The 17,288-nt window shown below is 37.3% G+C and overlaps 2 protein-coding genes across 3 annotated transcripts; one reads left to right on the top strand and one right to left on the bottom strand.

The window, feature by feature from the left end:
• Positions 1–354: 354 nt before the first annotated feature.
• CLDND1 (claudin domain containing 1) lies at positions 355–6,991 on the bottom strand. 2 transcript variants are annotated; one of them, XM_019756540.3, is made up of 6 exons: positions 6,834–6,936; positions 5,681–5,746; positions 5,155–5,461; positions 3,509–3,619; positions 1,942–2,079; positions 355–1,774 (listed from the first exon to the last, which is right to left on the bottom strand). In XM_019756540.3, exons 3-6 carry the CDS (start codon positions 5,441–5,443, stop codon positions 1,554–1,556), a joined length of 759 nt encoding a protein of 252 aa, XP_019612099.1. In that variant the 5' UTR covers positions 5,444–5,461; positions 5,681–5,746; positions 6,834–6,936; the 3' UTR covers positions 355–1,553. The 2 variants fall into 2 exon arrangements, with proteins under 2 accessions (XP_019612099.1, XP_019612097.1); XM_019756538.3 differs by lacking the exon at positions 5,681–5,746 and having other exon boundaries at positions 6,834–6,991.
• Positions 6,992–13,596: 6,605 nt separating this feature from the next.
• Positions 13,597–16,817, top strand: GPR15 (G protein-coupled receptor 15). The gene has a single exon (XM_074333045.2). The coding sequence runs from the start codon at positions 13,702–13,704 to the stop codon at positions 14,791–14,793; it is 1,092 nt and encodes a 363-aa protein (XP_074189146.1). The 5' UTR covers positions 13,597–13,701; the 3' UTR covers positions 14,794–16,817.
• Positions 16,818–17,288: the final 471 nt, after the last annotated feature.

The following is a 17,288-nucleotide window of genomic DNA, read 5'->3' as shown; positions in this document are numbered from 1 at the left end:
AGAGTAATACTGGCCTTGGTGGAAGTCAGAATCTGACTTGAATATTTCTTTAATATAGAACACAAATATCCTTAGGTATTAAGTGACTTTATGAAAAATTAGCCACATTAAGTAGGACAGAGATCACAAAACTACTTTGAAAACATGTTTTAGAACTCTGAAACATACATAAAGAGTCTCTTATTTAACGGGGGAAAGGGGTTCCCACATTTTCCAGACGATAAAACAAAGACCCAAACACTAGACATAAAGATAAGCCTATAGAGCAACAATGCATTTTCCACAGAGAACTACAGAGATCCTCATTCAGAATTTTGTGCCTCTTTATCCTAAGGTATTGAGATTTAAACCAAGTCTCTTCTCATTTTTCACTTTATTTTTTTAAAAAGACAGATTTAAAATATAAGAAATTACTAAGTTACATTTTAAAAAATCTGTCAAGTGCTACAGTAATGGAATAAATAAAATTTTTTAAAGTTCAATGTTTTTAGACATATTTATAAAAAAAAAAAAATGACTGAATTAGATGATGTTAAATAATGTTGATACACACCAGGAAGGGATTTAGGCAAGGAAAGGCACATCATTTCACCACAAGAAATAAAGACCACAGTTGGAAGTTCATGACCAGCCAGGTCTTGTGGCAGTTTTCCTAATTCTGGGTGGTCATTATGGTGGAACATTCTTTATGGTACTTAGCTGGAATAAAGAGACAGCAGTTGGAGAATTTTATTCTGTGATCCTGATGTAGTATTAAAAAGAAAGCACTCTTAATAAGCCTGGTATGTGAAGACGGAAGGAGCAAAAATCCAAAACAGTTTGGTGGTACTGAAAATCCTACTGACATAATAGGGAGAGTTTTTCTTTAAAAAAAGTAAAATAAAGTTAATCTTCTTGTCTGGCTAAAGTGGAATTCTTGCAGTTCCAAACTTAAAATTTCAAGTAAATACTGTATTTTTCACTTCCTTGCTTGTAGACAGACACAGTATAAACAGCTGCCATATTTCATCTTGATGAAGGTATACGCCAATATTTAGGGAAAAAGATCTTAGATAATTTCCCTATTTTACATATTAATAGCTTGTCTTTGAAAATAGCACTATGACCTCTGGCTTACTGGCTATCTGTAACAGCAAAGTAAACATAAGTTTTGACAATGATGAGGTTTCACAACAAAAATAAAGTTTCTCGTTGAGTGAATACAGTTACTTTACTGAAAAGTCTAACAGACATAAGCTGAACTTGTTCTGGGTCAATTTCCCACTATCAGTTGTTGTTTTTTTCACAAATCTGTGCCAAGTGTCTACTCATTTCTTTCTTTCTAGACTCTGAGCCTAGTAGTTTGAAATATGGAATCACTCAAGGAATCCATGTAAATCTTAGTGTTGTTAAAAAAAACACACAACTGTGTGAATAAAAAAAAGGGATTTTCAGTATAAAATGATGTATCCACAAAAAAAAAAATTAAAAACAATGCGGGGGGGGGGAACAAGGGAAAATACTATTATTAAAAAATAATAAAAATGGCAATCATAAAGCAGGTAGCTTCCCACTTATGCCACGCGATATGCCTTCATTAAGGTGTACTCTTTCCGGTTGGTATGAGCTGCCCAGATGAAGAGAGCAGAAGCCATGAACTGTAAGGGAGCCGAGACGCAAGCCAGGCAGAAGGACCATCCGAATTCGCCAGACACATTCTTAGGCAGCTCTAGTTTCTGGTGGAGTAGTTCAATTCCAGCAATATAACAACTCACTGAGCCCAGTGTACACAGACCTTGGAAGAAAATTTAGAAAACAAAACAAAACATAGCTAGGTAAGAGCACCATAAGAGCTTTTCAGACAATGTGAAGAGTAGTAATATGTGAATGTTTAAAAATTACAACTCTTTGGTCTCTAGGGAGACAAGAAGATAAAAAGTTAAGCATAATGACAAGACCCACCTGCAAGGAGATGGAGAATGCCTGTGGCAATGGTGGGATACAGGCTTCGGCAGATACAAGCACAAAGTCCAATCAAAGCCCCAAAGCACATCAAACCTAGACTAACAAAAGGTAAAAGGAACTGGCAACGCCAAAGATCTGATTTTAAAAGAGAAAAAGAAAAAAAAGTTACCACGATTCCAGATAGTTTTCCGACACTGGCAATTTCTTTCATATTTTAATTAGATCTTTTCTCAAAAAAAGAGAAAGGAATATTGAGGTTTCTTTTCTAAAGCACATTGTTCAAAAGGATACTAACTTTGTTCTGATAAAAGTAAAAGGACACTAATAGTTAACAATTATGATCTCAGCAGGTCAGGGCTTACTATGTGTCAGGCACTGTTCTACAAACACTTTATGTATTAATCTTCCCAGTAGCCCTAGGAAGTAGGTACTATTATCTCCATTTTATAAATGAGGAAACTGAGGCAAGAGATATAAATAACTTGAAGAAAGTAACACAGTAGGTAGCAGAGCCAGCATTTGAAGCAAAACATTTGGTTCCACATACAAACAAATCTAAGTCCTTACAGGATTTCATACGAGTAACAAGTCCATGAATAATGATGATTAAAAAAAAAAAAAAAACCTGTTGAAATAATATACATAAAACACAAAGTAGAGGATCTGGTATATACTGAGTACTCAATAAATGGCAGTTTTAATTATACATTTCCTCAATAACATAGGAAGAAAGCTGATGATTTTACAAAGCATCCTACTCTACTTTTAAATTATTTTAATTATTATCAATGTATTAATATCAACTCCAAACCAAATCTACCTTCTAGTGCTGATTTTACTTTCTAAAACTACATACAAGTCTTTAACTTTCCCTCAAACTCTGTTAGTAATAAACTTCTTCCTATGCATTTATAATGCAAAATTGAATACTTGCCATTTATTCAGTGTTTCCTCTCATGACATGGTCATTCTTCCAGGCAAGCTCCAGTAAGTCTCTACAGACTGGAAACTAGGTCAAAATCTGAAGACAGTATTTCCTCGGTAGCCTGATCCTCAAGGAATAGAATGCTCCTAATCAATACTTTCATTTATTTTTGACAGTTACACTTTTGTTACTACCACCTAAGACTGGATTAATACTTGTGGCAGACCTGACACTCAGTTAACTCATATAGAGCTTGCTGTCAGTCAACTGTTTTCATATTTCCCTATCTGAACTCAGGTAGCTGAAGTGTTTAACTCAAACACAGGAATTTATTATTTATCCCTATTAAATTTCCTCTTTAAATGGGCTCACTAATAACATCTTCTGAAGGGCTAGATTCTGTCATCCAATGCATTACATTCTGCCTCTCTCAACTTCCTATTTGCAATTTGGTTAAGTATGTACCTAACTTCTAAAATATGTTATCAACAGATCAGAGTTTGTTGGGATACTGTTAGAGATCTCATTTCAAGTTGACACAACGTACTTAACTCACCTTGTTCCAAAATCAGAGTGTGACAAAACACAAAATTATTTCCTATTTTCCCCCAATTGTACTGCTGACATCAAAGTACTCACAGGTCCGAAGTAGATCAATCCCGCTATTGTGGTTTCCAGGATCAACAAATTTCTCCATGAACTGCTCATTTAGTGTGAAACCCGTGCAATGTGTGACCATATCAAAGGATTCTGTAACAAGAATAACAATGATTGCTTGTTTTAATTATAAATTCTTAACAAAAATCTCTGAGTAGTTATTCTCTGAAACAGAAAGTGATATAGAAAGATGTTCCCAAAGGAAACAACAACCTCTTGGGCCCTGACATTCAGGATCAATGCCAAATGGATATCAGTGGTTCTCAGAGGCAGGTTTAAGACATAGGCAAAAGAAAGAAAAAATGAAGTAGGAGCAGTAAAATTAATGAGAATAGATACAGAAAACTAGAATGAGGAGGAGACAAAGACTGAAATAAATAGCAACTTCGATCTTCTCCTCTAACCTACTCCACAAGCCATTTTCCCCATCTCAGGTAATAACATTCCACCCTTCCAGTTCCTCGGATGAGAAATTTTAGTCATTCTTGCCCACGTGCATTCCATCAGGAAATCCTAGAGGCTCTACCTTCAAAATATATCTAGAATCCAGCAACTGCTCAGTACTACCACCCTGGTCTGAGTCACAATCATCTCTCACCTGAGTTACTGCATAAGCTTCCTAACTAGTCTCCTGACTTCCACCTTTGCCTGTGGCCTATATTCAACACATCAACCTAGGTTTCTGTATCATCCCCGGAATCATCCCGGCTCAAAGCCCCACATGGCTCCATCAAATTGAAAGTAAAAACTAAACTCCTCATCATGCCTAGAGAATCCTGCATGATTTGTCCTACTCCTACTTCCAGAGTACGTATGTCTCTAACATAATACCCACTCGCCTTCCCTCTCCCTCCATTCCAGCCCAGTGGCTTCCCTGCTGGTCCTTGAGTATTTCAGGCATGTTCCCAACATAGGGCCTTTGCAGTAGTTGTTCCTTCCAACCTCAAAGATTCCCTCTGCCTCCACAATTACCTATTTGGACAACACCTTCACCTATATCAAGTCTTACTCGTGGTGTCTTCTTATTAGAGCCTATCATGCCTATACTACTAAATATCATAACTTATGCCCACCAAGATCACCTTCCCTATGTATTTCCAAATCTCCTTTATTTTGCTGTATTTTATTATAGCACACATCATCTTCTAACATACTATATAATTATCTATTGTTTATACTGTTACACTGATGTTTATTGCCTGTCACCCCTTATTAGGATGTAAGGAGTTACCCAGGGGTGAGGATTTTTTTTTCCTTGATGTATTCCAAGCTACTAGGCCCTAGAACACAGAGACATACAATAAATATTTATTGAATGAATGATAAATGGTTACTAAGATGCAAATATTGATTAAGAAAAAGGCTTTTAATGAATAATAAGAACAAAGATTTAAAATGGCTTTCCCAAGATAAGGACGGTTAACTCATCCAACCAATATTTATGAGCACAATGCTTAAGTCATTGGAAGTTGGGGGGAGATGATAGGGAGAGAAGAGACACGTAAGATTTATTTCTTTGGGGAGAGAAAGAACCCACAAACCTGCTTATACATAATTGGGCCATCATCACATCACTTTGTCTAGAGTTGAGTAGGTAAAAGACACAGAAATTTAAATAAGAGAAATACCTGTCCTTTCTCGTTGGCTATTCCAAGTGATTTGGGGTACAGTGATACACCGTCTCCATAATCCCACTGTGCCATTATATCGGAAAAGCGCATCATTGTAAGTCTTTTCATCTGCCTCATCACTAGCGAAGTCGCCCCAGACACTTTTGTTCAAATCACTGGAATTTTCTTGAACTGGACTTCGATATTCATACCAGAAGTCTGTGCCAATTGAGGCTGCCATGTAGATGGTGGAAATGAGGCTAAGCACACAAGCAATTACAAATGCTGTAGCAAAACGATTATCCATTCTGGCACTCAGACTGCTCTGTTTAAAAGTTGAAGAAAGGAGAAAAGTTAGACTTCAAGGACACATAAAGATTATTTTGAAATAAATTATCTCAAAAATCACTCTTTATTCTATTCCCCATCCTTTGGCTATTTAAAGTAATGCATAATCATTAAGGAATTTTTTTAAAAGCATGTTTTTAATTAAGTTCAAAACAAAACTCATTATCATGAAAGTACTTATTGAATGTTCACATACCCAGGATGCTACGGAGACAGAGGTCTTGTTCTCTAGTCTATCACCTGCACGCTAAAACAGACAACACTGAAAAGGACATACACATTACAGATACAAACAACAGACATGCCCGGAGTCAGCAATGTACTGTGCATAAATTTTTAATTACAGACTGAATTTTTATACAAGCTGCACAGCATTGTATTCTGGGTCTGAGTGTGAAAAGGGCATAGGAAAAGGAAGCGGAGGAAATCAGCTCCTCCCAGTTTCCTCAGAAGAGGGAAACCTTCCAAAACAAGGTTTAGAGTCAGGAGCTATATGGAAGACAGAGTTGAACGTGTTAACCCACAAAGAAAGGTTGTTCCGGGTGCACAGAATAGCAAAGAGAACAATAACATATAATACTAGATCTCAATCTGCCCCTTATCTATTAAAGCTAAGCCAAGCTTCTTGACGCAGCCAAATTCTTCGCTCCTATCTACTCTCCCCATTCCTTATACTTTTGAACCTCCTCATTTATAAACTAAATGATCTCTCCTCAGCCAGAGAAGAAAAAGGAATTAGGCAAAATATGAACACTCCCAAGGCGTGGACACGGGGTCAATGGCAGTAGTAAATGGCCGCAGTAAAATGACTCAAGGTGGATCAAGCTGAGTCAAATACTTCAAGTATATACCGTGACCGCACCACCTTACAAAGGAGCACGAAAACAGGCTCGCAAACTGAGGTTACTGAGTTTGGAAGATGGGAAGTGGCTCAGGAGCGATCAGGACAACGCAATAATCGATAACCTCGTAAATTGCATTTGTATCTTTAGTCTGTTTAATCCTCTTGCATCCTGGTGCTCTCAAATGACCTTTAAAAGTCCCGGCACCGGGAGCGGCGGTTCGCTCAGGCCGGATGCCTGGCGCTGTCACCTCCCGGGGCCGGGGGAGGTGGAGGCGGGCCGGGGCTTGGGTGGGGCAGCCCTGCACGGCCCCCAGGCCGGGGGTCCCTAAGTACCCAACCAGGCCCCTCCCTGACCACTCCGCCGAGGGAAAACCCCTGCCGCAACCCCGCAGCTCGGACCCGCCCAGCCCCAGCTGCGCACGGGGAGGAGACCTCTCCTCAAACCGCTGGAAACGTCGAACGGCTACACGACCCCCGCCCAGCGACAACTGGCCAGCTCACTCACCGCCCATCCTCCTGCTCCGCCGGTTTCACCCTCAAGCTCACACCACAGCACCCTACTCTCCCCGCGCCTCCTCTGACGCACTTCCCTGCAGAGCCCGCCCCCTCCATAACTCCCGCGCCTCCGCCTCCACCCCAGGCCTGGCCAAGGCCCGCGGCCGAGGGGACTTGTGGGAGTTGTAGGAGGGACCAAAGGGAAGCTGGAAGAGGCGGGGGACAGCATGCCTAGCGCCGTGCGCGGAGCATTGTGGGGGATGTAGTTCAGCTCCGGAGAGAAAGTCAGCGCGCAAAAGGAAGATCTGGACTGACGGATTCTCAAATTTTACGAAAGAAGGGACGATGGTCCACAGATAAGGCTGTCTCCGGTCACCGTTAGTAATTGATTGCGACCTATATAACTCAGGTTTTACCGTTGGAAAGAGGAACAGGAAGACGCTACCTTAATTCACAGAAAAGGGAACTGAGCTCAGTGAATAACTTATAAAACTTGAATATTGGGGTGAACTGACTAGCTTTGTGACATTAGACAATTTATTTTACTTCTTCGTTTCAGTTTTATTTTCTCCAAATTATGGATATTTACAATAGCCCCTGTCCCAAGTGGTCATTGTGAGGATTAAATGAGAAAATGCATATAAAATGCCCAGCACAGGGGCTGGGGCATAGTAAACAATCATTAAATTATTGGTATTTGCAAATCTTGTTGAACATCTATAAGGTTTAAATAGAGTCAGTATATACAGCTTTTAAAAGCTCGATATCCTATGGAGGGTCGAAATAAACCATTTATAGATGTAGGTTTTGCTCATGTCAGCAGGTTTTACGAACCTCGGGATTAACTGCCAACTGGGTAGGAAAGATTTGCTAGGACCAGGTTTCAGGCATTCTTTAGCTCTCAGGAGATTCCCAGCCTGGGCTCATAACATACCTAAGTCTTCATGATTCAGGAGGTGGATATTTCTGGGTAGACCTGCAAAGGAGGATGACATTTTCATCAAGTCTGCAGAATGCCTTGAAAAGACACAAGATACATTTCACTCACCAGTTTAGTATTCATGTGGAATTGTCTGCGTGTTTGAAGTTGTGACCAGCCTACCCACTCAGCACAGAGGACTTGCACTGCCTCATTACATGCAGTACCACCAAGCACACGCTGTATTTCTTATTTATCGCTGCATCTTGAGTGTTATCTATTTATACTTGCTTTTTGTGTGGCTAAGCAAAGTAAATCCTTAATAAAATAATGAAGTTAAATTTCTGCTTCCACATCTTACTCTGCTGTTTGGAAAGCAACAGCTGGCCTGAAATATTTTCACAAAATGTTAAAAGATAATTTAGTACAACTGTGTACAGATTATGAAGTTTACATTTAAAAGCAAAGTTGAACTAGACCTCTGGCTTAAATTGCTAAAGGTGGCTCTAGTTTCAGCAGGATGGTGTTACAGTTACACTGCAGTTTAAATCAACCAATAACTGAAAATCTAGATATGCCGATATTATATCTTGTTTATATCATGTGCTTACAAAACAACTCTTCACATGAGAATTTCCTTCAATACCAAGTTCCCTAATCTACTTAAATATCACTTTTTAATTGCACATTTTTTAGGAACTAATGTTAAGCAAGATATGTTTACATTATGTTTTTCTCATATAGTTTTTTTCATGGTTGTTTTACCTGTGAATTTAGGAGTGCAAAAGGAGAAAAATAGAAACATAGCAAGCTCTGGGTTAATCACAACCATTGTATCAATTCATGGTAGAACAATGGCAAAATTAACCAAGGACAAGGCAAATCGAAAACTGCATCTAAAATGGCTCTTTCCTTTTAGCAATTCCTGTCAAGAGTTCCACAAACTATAGTTGTTTAGATGTTCTTGCTTCTGAAGGACAGTGAATGGACCATATGTAGAAAAGAAGTTTAAATTGTCCTCTATTTTAAAATCATCAGTGTGAGTCTTTGGTAGATGACCTCTTTCTGAGCTCCAGTGTCCTCATTGGTAAAATGGTTGTACTGGATGATCACTAATACCACTTGAAGCTCTAAAATTTTATGATTCATAATTCTGCTGGAAGAGGAATGTAACTCCAAAATATGGTTGTCATAGATCCACAGCATTAAAGTTTCCTTGGGGAATTCATGTATCCTACGTCTCCAGCAGAGGCAATGTACAAGAAGATAGAGATAGTCTGAAGTACAGATGGACAAAGGAAAAGGAGGAAGGCTGTATGCATTCTGATTAGAAAAAATACAGAAACACAAACTTTTGTTGTTTCAGTGATAAGCAGTAAGCATGGGAAATGGAAGCTGTCCAAGAAGTTTGCAAAAAGTTCCTATTTATTAGAAATGATTGAAAATTCAAACATAATTCAGTCCAGATCTACAAACACTTATTGACCACCTATTGTATGCCAAACACCGAGCTGGGTATCAGGGACACCAATATAAATAAACACAACTTTTGTTACACACACCCTAAATCAATTATTGTGAAAAAACCTAAGTATATATACCTAGAAGAGTACCATCACTGGTGTTTATATAAATATGGGGTACCAAGGGAAATTATCCATAAATGAAGTATGGGAGGACCCTGATAACAGCAAATACATGCCAACTTAATTTTGCATGATATATTATATTGCACTAAACTCTCCAAGGAATAGAATTGTCAGAATAAAAAAAAGTCATAGTTTTGAGAGTATGAATCAATCTCTTTAACTGGACTATTTAAATGGTTATACACTTTATAATACTCAAGTAAGAAACGGACAAGAATGTTTATTTTCTAACAAATGAACATATCACTGAGAAGTTTATGAAAAACAATTTGATGTTTGCCATTTATTCTAGGACACATCATTAGAGCATACATGAACAGAGATTTCTTTCATCTATGTTATATGCTACATAATCTGATAAGTCCTTTTGTAATATGGGGACCAGAGTGGTTGACAGAAAAGCAGAAGTAATATACCACAATGCCAGTTGGGGTGGCTGTATTCACACAAAACCTTCAGCCCACCTGTAAAGCAAAGGCTGCAAGTCACAACTATGGCTGCATGATAGATAATAATAGATTCACTTGAGCAGATGTCTCCGTGGACAAAACTTAACTCCCTCCCCATCTTGAACATCTAACTCAATTCTGAACATATCTCAGAAACTGGGACACAGAATAGGGAGACCCCAGAAGTCTAAATTAATTTCTAAAAGTTTGTGAGATCCAGGCTAAAAGACTTCTAAGAAGTTTAAATTTAGAGATGATTTTAAACCTTTTTTTAAAAAAAGATAGCCAAAATAATAACAAAGCATAACATATAAAGATGGTTAAGATAAATAAATTAGAACAGTGATTCTAAACTTTACTATGTATAAGAATAACCTCGGATGTTTATTAAATATAAAGTCCTAGACTCTACTCCTAGTGATTCTGATTCAATACATCTGGGACCAGGCTTAGAAAGCCGCAGTTTCGTAGGTACCCCAGGTGACTCTAATGTGGGTAATATGGTCTGGCACCTACAGGTTCAAAACAATGGTTTCCAGAGTCCAAAAAAGACCATAAGTTAGAGGCCAGTGGAGATATAATGGATGGTCTTTCCCTTCAAGTTGCTCATGATCAGCTCAGGAGATCAGACACCAAAACTAATCACGTAAAATGAGGTAATAAGTAATTTATAAGTAGTATTGTATCAGGTCTTAGAGAACACAAAGGTGGAAGCAATTATCTCTGCCAGGCATGTAGGAGGAAAGTTGAGCATTTTCATCTGGGAAAACTGTTCTTGACATAGCATGCATGCTGTAATTCAGTTACTAATATTTACATCTTACTCTTTTTTATCACCCTGTTAGTACTGCCTTTTCATATGCTTATGGTATTCAGTGTTGTTTTTGAGTTTTGGTTTATGTGTAATTGGTTATTTTATTGTTAGTATCCTCATGTTTATTTCAAAGAACACTGAAAGTTCTGAAAATGACCATTGCACCCAAGCTTATTTAGAATGATGACCTCCCCTACTTTACCTAGTCAGCTTTTATTGTGGGCTCTTTCTTATAATAGCTTTGTATTTTTTGAGTTATTAAAAGCCCAGTACTATGCTATTTATTCCCTCGTTTGGCTCAAAACACTTTGTTTTCTAACTTGGGTCCCAAGAAACTGTCGATCCACGTTCGGTATTTTCATATTACATCATTCTACCACTAATTGCTATATTTCTTTATTATCATAAAGAAAATCATTTGTCTCCAGCTGCTTTAAAGCTTACTGAGGAAATCAGATTTATTTGAGATAATCTACATCAGCAGGTCACCAATTTTGAATGCTGAAAGAAAATTTAAGGCCTACAGAATAAATGTGTGACCAGATGTTTTCCTCTAGTGTATGAGCATGAACTCTTTTCTATTTTATGTGGAATTCTTGAGACATCTAAAAAAAATTTCTTAAATATGTGAGGCTCAGAATCAATCTTATCTTCTCAAATGCCAAAAGAACTTCTGTTTGCAGAATGCACAATTCTAATGGTACAATTAAAATACAATTACAAATACAGTAAATATATATGTACATATATATACTTTACAATCATATATATAATTGGTACTTTAATATACACAAACACATATGGATAGTGTTTGAATATTCTACATTCACCCAATCAGTCTTTTTCAAGTAAATATTGTTCTACTTCAAAACTATTCAACAAAATTAATTATTCTATTAAATATTTAAGGCTTACCCAGTAAGAAAGACTGCTATCCCAGAAATGTCAATGAATTAGTTTCTTTCATCCGCAGCCTGTACTTAGTGGGGGGGGATGCCCCCCCTCAGAGCAGCCAGAGACACAGAAGAAGGCAGACCCAGGCCCTTAAACCAACTCCCAAGAGACTTCCTGGGGCTGCGCCAGATCAGGGAAGCCCTCATCTTTCCCTGACCTCGACTCACATGCCTGACTGAGGTGACATTAGAACAAATCTGGAAAAAGAGAGAAGGAGGGAATATAGCAGGCAGCGTCATTCTTTTCAACATATTAATTACAGAAGAAATAAAAATTCAGTAGAAGGGACTTCAAATGTTTAACAATCGTATTTTCATCTACAGGCATACATTCTTCCATGCAATAGTAATATTAACCTGAAACTGTAATTTTGGTGATGAAATGAGATGGAGGGAAAGAGAGAATAGAGTGAGAGAAGCTTGAGCCACTTTAGCCAGTACAGAATTGAAATGAATAGCGATAGTTTCAGAATTTGTTGTATTTTATATGGTTTTCCTAATATGAAAGAAGACAGGGGGTAGCAGATTGGCTCAGTTGGTTGGAACACAGTGCTCACAACACCAGCGTCGCCAGTTCGATTCCCACATGGGTCAGTGAACTGTGCCCTCCACAACTAGATTGAAAATAGCGACTTGACTTGGAGTTGAGCTGCATCCTCCACAACTAGATTGAAAACAGCGACTCGACTTGGAGCTAATGGGTTCTGGAAAAACACACTGTTCCCCAATATTCTCTAATAAAAATTTTAAAAAAGAAAAAAGAAAGAAAGAGGACTGATATATGATAGGATCCTGTCGACGTTAGCCTATTTCTCAGGTATTTTGAATGAACCCCAAATCTTCCTTTTATAGTGCCTATACTGACAACTCCTTTATAATGTCATTTTATATGGGTCTGTGTTGCCAGGTCAATAATTCCAAAAGTGCAGTTCTCTGATATGTGGAAGTACTTAAGGAAAAGTCATAGCTCAACAGCTAAAAAATTACTGCTATGAAGGTGAGGTGTAAAGAAGAGAGGGGATCTATATTCTAATGAAGGATAGTTATTTGAGGGTTAGTAGAGAGAAAATCTCCTAATCAATGATGTTAACTCTAACAAAAGGAATTTCATTGATTGAATTACAATAACAGATAAGGAGGTAAAAATAGCAATTTGTGATTTTTAAACATGTGTTTGTAAGCTACAAAAAAATCAACAATGCCTGCAGTTAAATGCCCATGAATTCGCTCTCTCTAATTATACTGAACAACAGAAACAAGAGTTTTTCTAATCAATTCAAATAAACTAACATTTCCAAATTACCTACTATATGCAAGGTGCTGTGCTAATTATAGTGGAAATCTCTTTCAAATAATAATAGAAGCACAAGATGTGGTCTCAGCCTTTTGAGGATGTTTTAAAAACATACTGAATAAGACAGGATTGACTCCATATGAACTAAAAGAACCAAATAAATGGGGAAAATCTCATACCTGAAGTGGAATTATGATGTTTGCCAGAGATGTGGACTGGTATGATTTGGGAAATTTTTAGTTCACTCTTTATGCGATGAAAGACTATTTTCTTCACACTTCCCGAATGATGTAAATAAAAAGAGTATCTTCATCATCATTGCCTTAAATCTAAAAGTAAAACAGTACCCTATATGTGAAGCAGAAGGCTAGAGCAAAAGGATTCTCACTGTCAGAAAAGCACACGATGTCTTTAAGGTAGGTAAGGAAAAAAAGTTGATCTATTTCCTAATTTATGGATTTAAAGAAACATATTGAATATCTTGAAGAAACAAGTCAAAAAGCACCTCAGTTTCCTAGGCAAATGCAAATAAAGAAAACCACAACCACAACCACCCAACACCAATCAGGGTGGTGTTCCTGGCGGGCCCTTTCTGAAGACTGGTAGAAACTGCTTTTTTAAATTTTTTTTTTAATGTCTGTTTTTATGCTTGTCCCAAGATCTTTTAAGGGAGGGAGGAGGGGGGGAAGGGGGAGGCAAGGTAGGCACTGTATAAAAGAAGCTGCCTTGAGATTTCTAAAATTCATACAAAAACTTCCTAGGTAAGGAAACTTACCAGATTTGGCACCTGATCTTTGGTGATGGACCCAGATGGACCAGAAGCAACCTCAGTTTATTTGGATTATTTCTATGTTACGAGCCAAAATCCTGATGCTGAGGAGACCCACTCCCCTGCTCCTTATACATCAGTCTTTCTTCCCGTATTTTACACAGCCGTGTTCCTGATTGGAATGCTGGGGAACCTCGTCCTCATGAGTGCGTTGCATTTCAAACAGGGCAGCCGAAGACTGATCGACATCTTTATCATAAACTTGGCTGCCTCCGACTTTATTTTCCTGGTCACATTGCCTCTCTGGGTGGATAAAGAAGCGTCATTAGGACTGTGGAGAACGGGCTCTTTCCTGTGCAAAGGCAGCTCCTACATGATCTCAGTCAACATGCACTGCAGTGTCTTCTTGCTCACTTGCATGAGTGTTGACCGCTACCTGGCCATCGTGTATCCCACCGTATCCAGGAGATTCAGAAGGAGAGACTGTGCATACAGAGTCTGTGCCAGTGTCTGGTTTATCTCCTGCCTCCTGGGGTTGCCTACTCTTCTGTCCAGGGAGCTCACCCTGATTAATGATCAGCCATACTGTGCAGAGAAGAGGGCCACTTCAACTAAACTGACTTGGGCCCTGGTGACCTTAATTTTTACCTTTTTTGCCCCTTTGGTGAGCATTGTGACTTGCTACTGTTGCATTACAAGGAAGCTGTGTGTCCATTACCAGCAGTCGGGAAAGCATAACAAAAAGCTGAAGAAATCCATGAAGATCATCTTTATTGTTGTGGCAGCCTTTGTCTTCTCCTGGCTTCCCTTTAATACTTTCAAGCTCCTGGCCATTGTCTCTGGGTTGCAGCAAGAACTCTACTTTTCCTCAGCGCTTCTGCAGCTGGGCATGGAGGTGAGTGGGCCCTTAGCGTTTGCCAACAGCTGTGTCAACCCGTTCATTTACTATATCTTTGACAGCTACATCCGCAGGGCTGTTGTGCGCTGCTGGTGCCCTTGCCTGAAGAACTATGACTTTGGGAGCAGCACCGAGACATCTGATAGTCACCTCACTAAGGCTCTCTCCAACTTCATTCATACAGAGGATTTTGCCAGAAGGAGAAAGAGATCTGTGTCACTCTAAAACGGTGACATTTCAAGCTCTGTTGGTGGGTTGGAAAGTTAATTTGGGTCAGCGACAAGGAAGAAAGCAAAGTATTGCTGGAAGTATTCGTATTGCTTCATAAATACAAGGAGGAGTTAATTTTAAAAGAGAGGACTGAAAAGTCCCTGTGTTTGTGGCTATAATTGGCCATATGTTGTTTTTGTAGCTGAATGGCCTTATTTGACCCTTGCCAATTAAGTTCACTGGGCAAAATACAACTCCTATAGGTCCTTGAACTTCGAGATAAAGGCTCCTGCTTGGACCAGATCCTTTCTTTATGATTGTTAATGCACAATCAGGCACTTTCCTCTCTCAAGAACCATGGTAACTTGATCCACACCAGCCTTCATACTGGGCTCCAAATTGGACTACATTTTAAAGGACTCTACCCACTTTCATCTGGTGAGAAATGTGGTGATAATACAAGTAGCAAAAAATATACCTCTGCTCTGTAATTAATTGTTACTGAGTAGCGAAGTGAGGTTCTGGCCTTGATCTTTTAACATTTTGTATGGTGATTCTTACCATCTTCCAACATTGTCTTTCACCTTATGCCATTCACAGTAACTTTGGACTGGCAAAAAGATCATGGGGACAAAATCATTTTGTATTGTATTTATGATTTTGGACTTTCTTTATCACCTGGTCTTCTATTATATTTTAACAAGAAAGCATAGGGCAAGTTTTGACCTTTATTTTCCTTATATTGGTAAAAATGTATCTCATTATAATGATGTAGCAATTACTTTTCAATAGTTTTACTATGCTCTTTTGTTTTCATTGCCTTGTAAATTAGGATATGACTTTTCTTTAATTACATTTTTAATTACTCAGCTATCTAGTTAGCAAATGAAAATGTTACTACTAGTATAATTAGAGGTCATCAAATGCTTAGCTATGCCCTCGTACAGACTATCATTTTGTATTTTAATTAAAATGTTAGTGCCACACATTCCCCATAACATCATTTGCTCAGGGTATATACTTTCAAGATTTGATCCAGTAATTTTAGGAAGGTAGAATGCTCTGTATTCAGCTGAAGTGAAAAATCCGTAACAAAGGTGATACTGGTATTTTATATAGTTTTCCAAACCCAGAGACCTTCTTCAATTCCTTCACCCAATACATATTTATTGAGTTACCTAATATTCCTTTTAAAGAGTTTGAAGTGAAAAAACTGTAATTAGCAGTAAACACAAAAGGATTTGCAGCAGCAAACATACTACTGTAGACATCTTTTGATTCAAGAGAAAGTGGGGTATGTTTTTACACTAACTGTTAACTCAAATGAATTACTATTTTACTTCTAACTATTAGGTTTGAAAATCAGAGAAAGCTTAGAATTTTTTTCAGAGACTAAGTAATTCAAGTTCATTCTGTGTATCTGTCACATTAGGAGAAATCTCAATTATCAGGCATCTTCTTATACTCCATTTAGAAGTTGAAAATATAGTTTTGTTTTAAAAATTGGTTAATTTGTTAATTTCTCTTAAAGTTTTATTAAATAAAAATATAATGTCTTTATATAAGTATTCTTCTACGTTCTACTAATTTCCATCAAAACATTAATATTAATATTTTAAGCCTTTTAGTAATTTATCGTATATACAGAAAAAAATTCCTGTAAATCATAAGAAATAAAGCTTCTTAGAATACTTTAAAACAATTCCAAACAATTAAATAGACTTCCAAAGGTTAAGCAAACACAAAATATAGAAGGTAAAAGAGATTCACTTTTTTATAACAAATCAACAAAAGCACTATTACTAATCATGAAAATCATTGTCTTTGAGAAATGCTACCTTTAAAAAAGAGCCCAATCACTCAGCTAAGGTATTTGTTATGAAATGAGAAAACCTATGTTACTGGGTTTAACTTCATCCTTAATGTTGGGATATTGAGCAAATCATTTTAATATTTCATATTTAAATATAACTGGTAATATCTATGTCTATAGAATTCTCAAGATTGTGTAAGAATAATAAATATAAAGGTTTTTAAAAAATTGAGTAAAAGATTATTATATGAAGCTATTGTGTTTCTATTATTAATTATTAAATGTTGTTTAAAATTTTCAAAACTAAAATATCAAATAACAATCACTCTCCTTTAATCAATATCAAGAATGTGTCTTACTTCTGTTTCATCTCTTTAGTTTTGCTGGGAATATTTAAAATAACATTGAAAAAAATTACTGTTGTACTTTTTAATACTTTAAATAGACAAGCTAATTTAATCCCTTAAAAAAATTAGTGTATTTTATGTTCATAATGTACCACAGATAGAAGAAAAAATAGACACAATTTTACATATAGCATAACTCTCATAGAAAAAAGTTCAAAACTTGATTAAGCTGGTACGTTACTGTGTCATATATGGATTCCTCTAGTATGAAATGGAATTTACATTATAATAGCATTAAAAGTTTTATTATACATTGTTTGGTTAGGTCTCATTTTGCATATTTTTAAACC

This window comes from Rhinolophus sinicus, chromosome 17 (genome assembly GCF_057876585.1).
Source record: "Rhinolophus sinicus isolate RSI-liver-muscle chromosome 17, RSI-T2T, whole genome shotgun sequence".
Lineage (NCBI taxonomy): Eukaryota > Metazoa > Chordata > Mammalia > Chiroptera > Rhinolophidae > Rhinolophus > Rhinolophus sinicus.
Note: the sequence above shows the minus strand (reverse complement) of the source record. Positions and strands in the feature narration are given on the sequence as shown.

Coding starts and splice junctions, on each gene's coding strand:
- CLDND1 (XM_019756538.3), bottom strand. CDS start 5,443: ATGGATAATCGTTTTGCTACAGCATTTGTAATTGCTTGTGTGCTTAGC. Junction 3,620..5,154: donor TAGCCAACGAGAAAGGACAG/GTATTTCTCTTA, acceptor TTCTTGTTACAG/AATCCTTTGATATGGTCACA. Junction 1,775..1,941: donor CATTCTCCATCTCCTTGCAG/GTGGGTCTTGTC, acceptor TTTTCTTCCAAG/GTCTGTGTACACTGGGCTCA.
- GPR15 (XM_074333045.2), top strand. CDS start 13,702: ATGGACCCAGATGGACCAGAAGCAACCTCAGTTTATTTGGATTATTTC.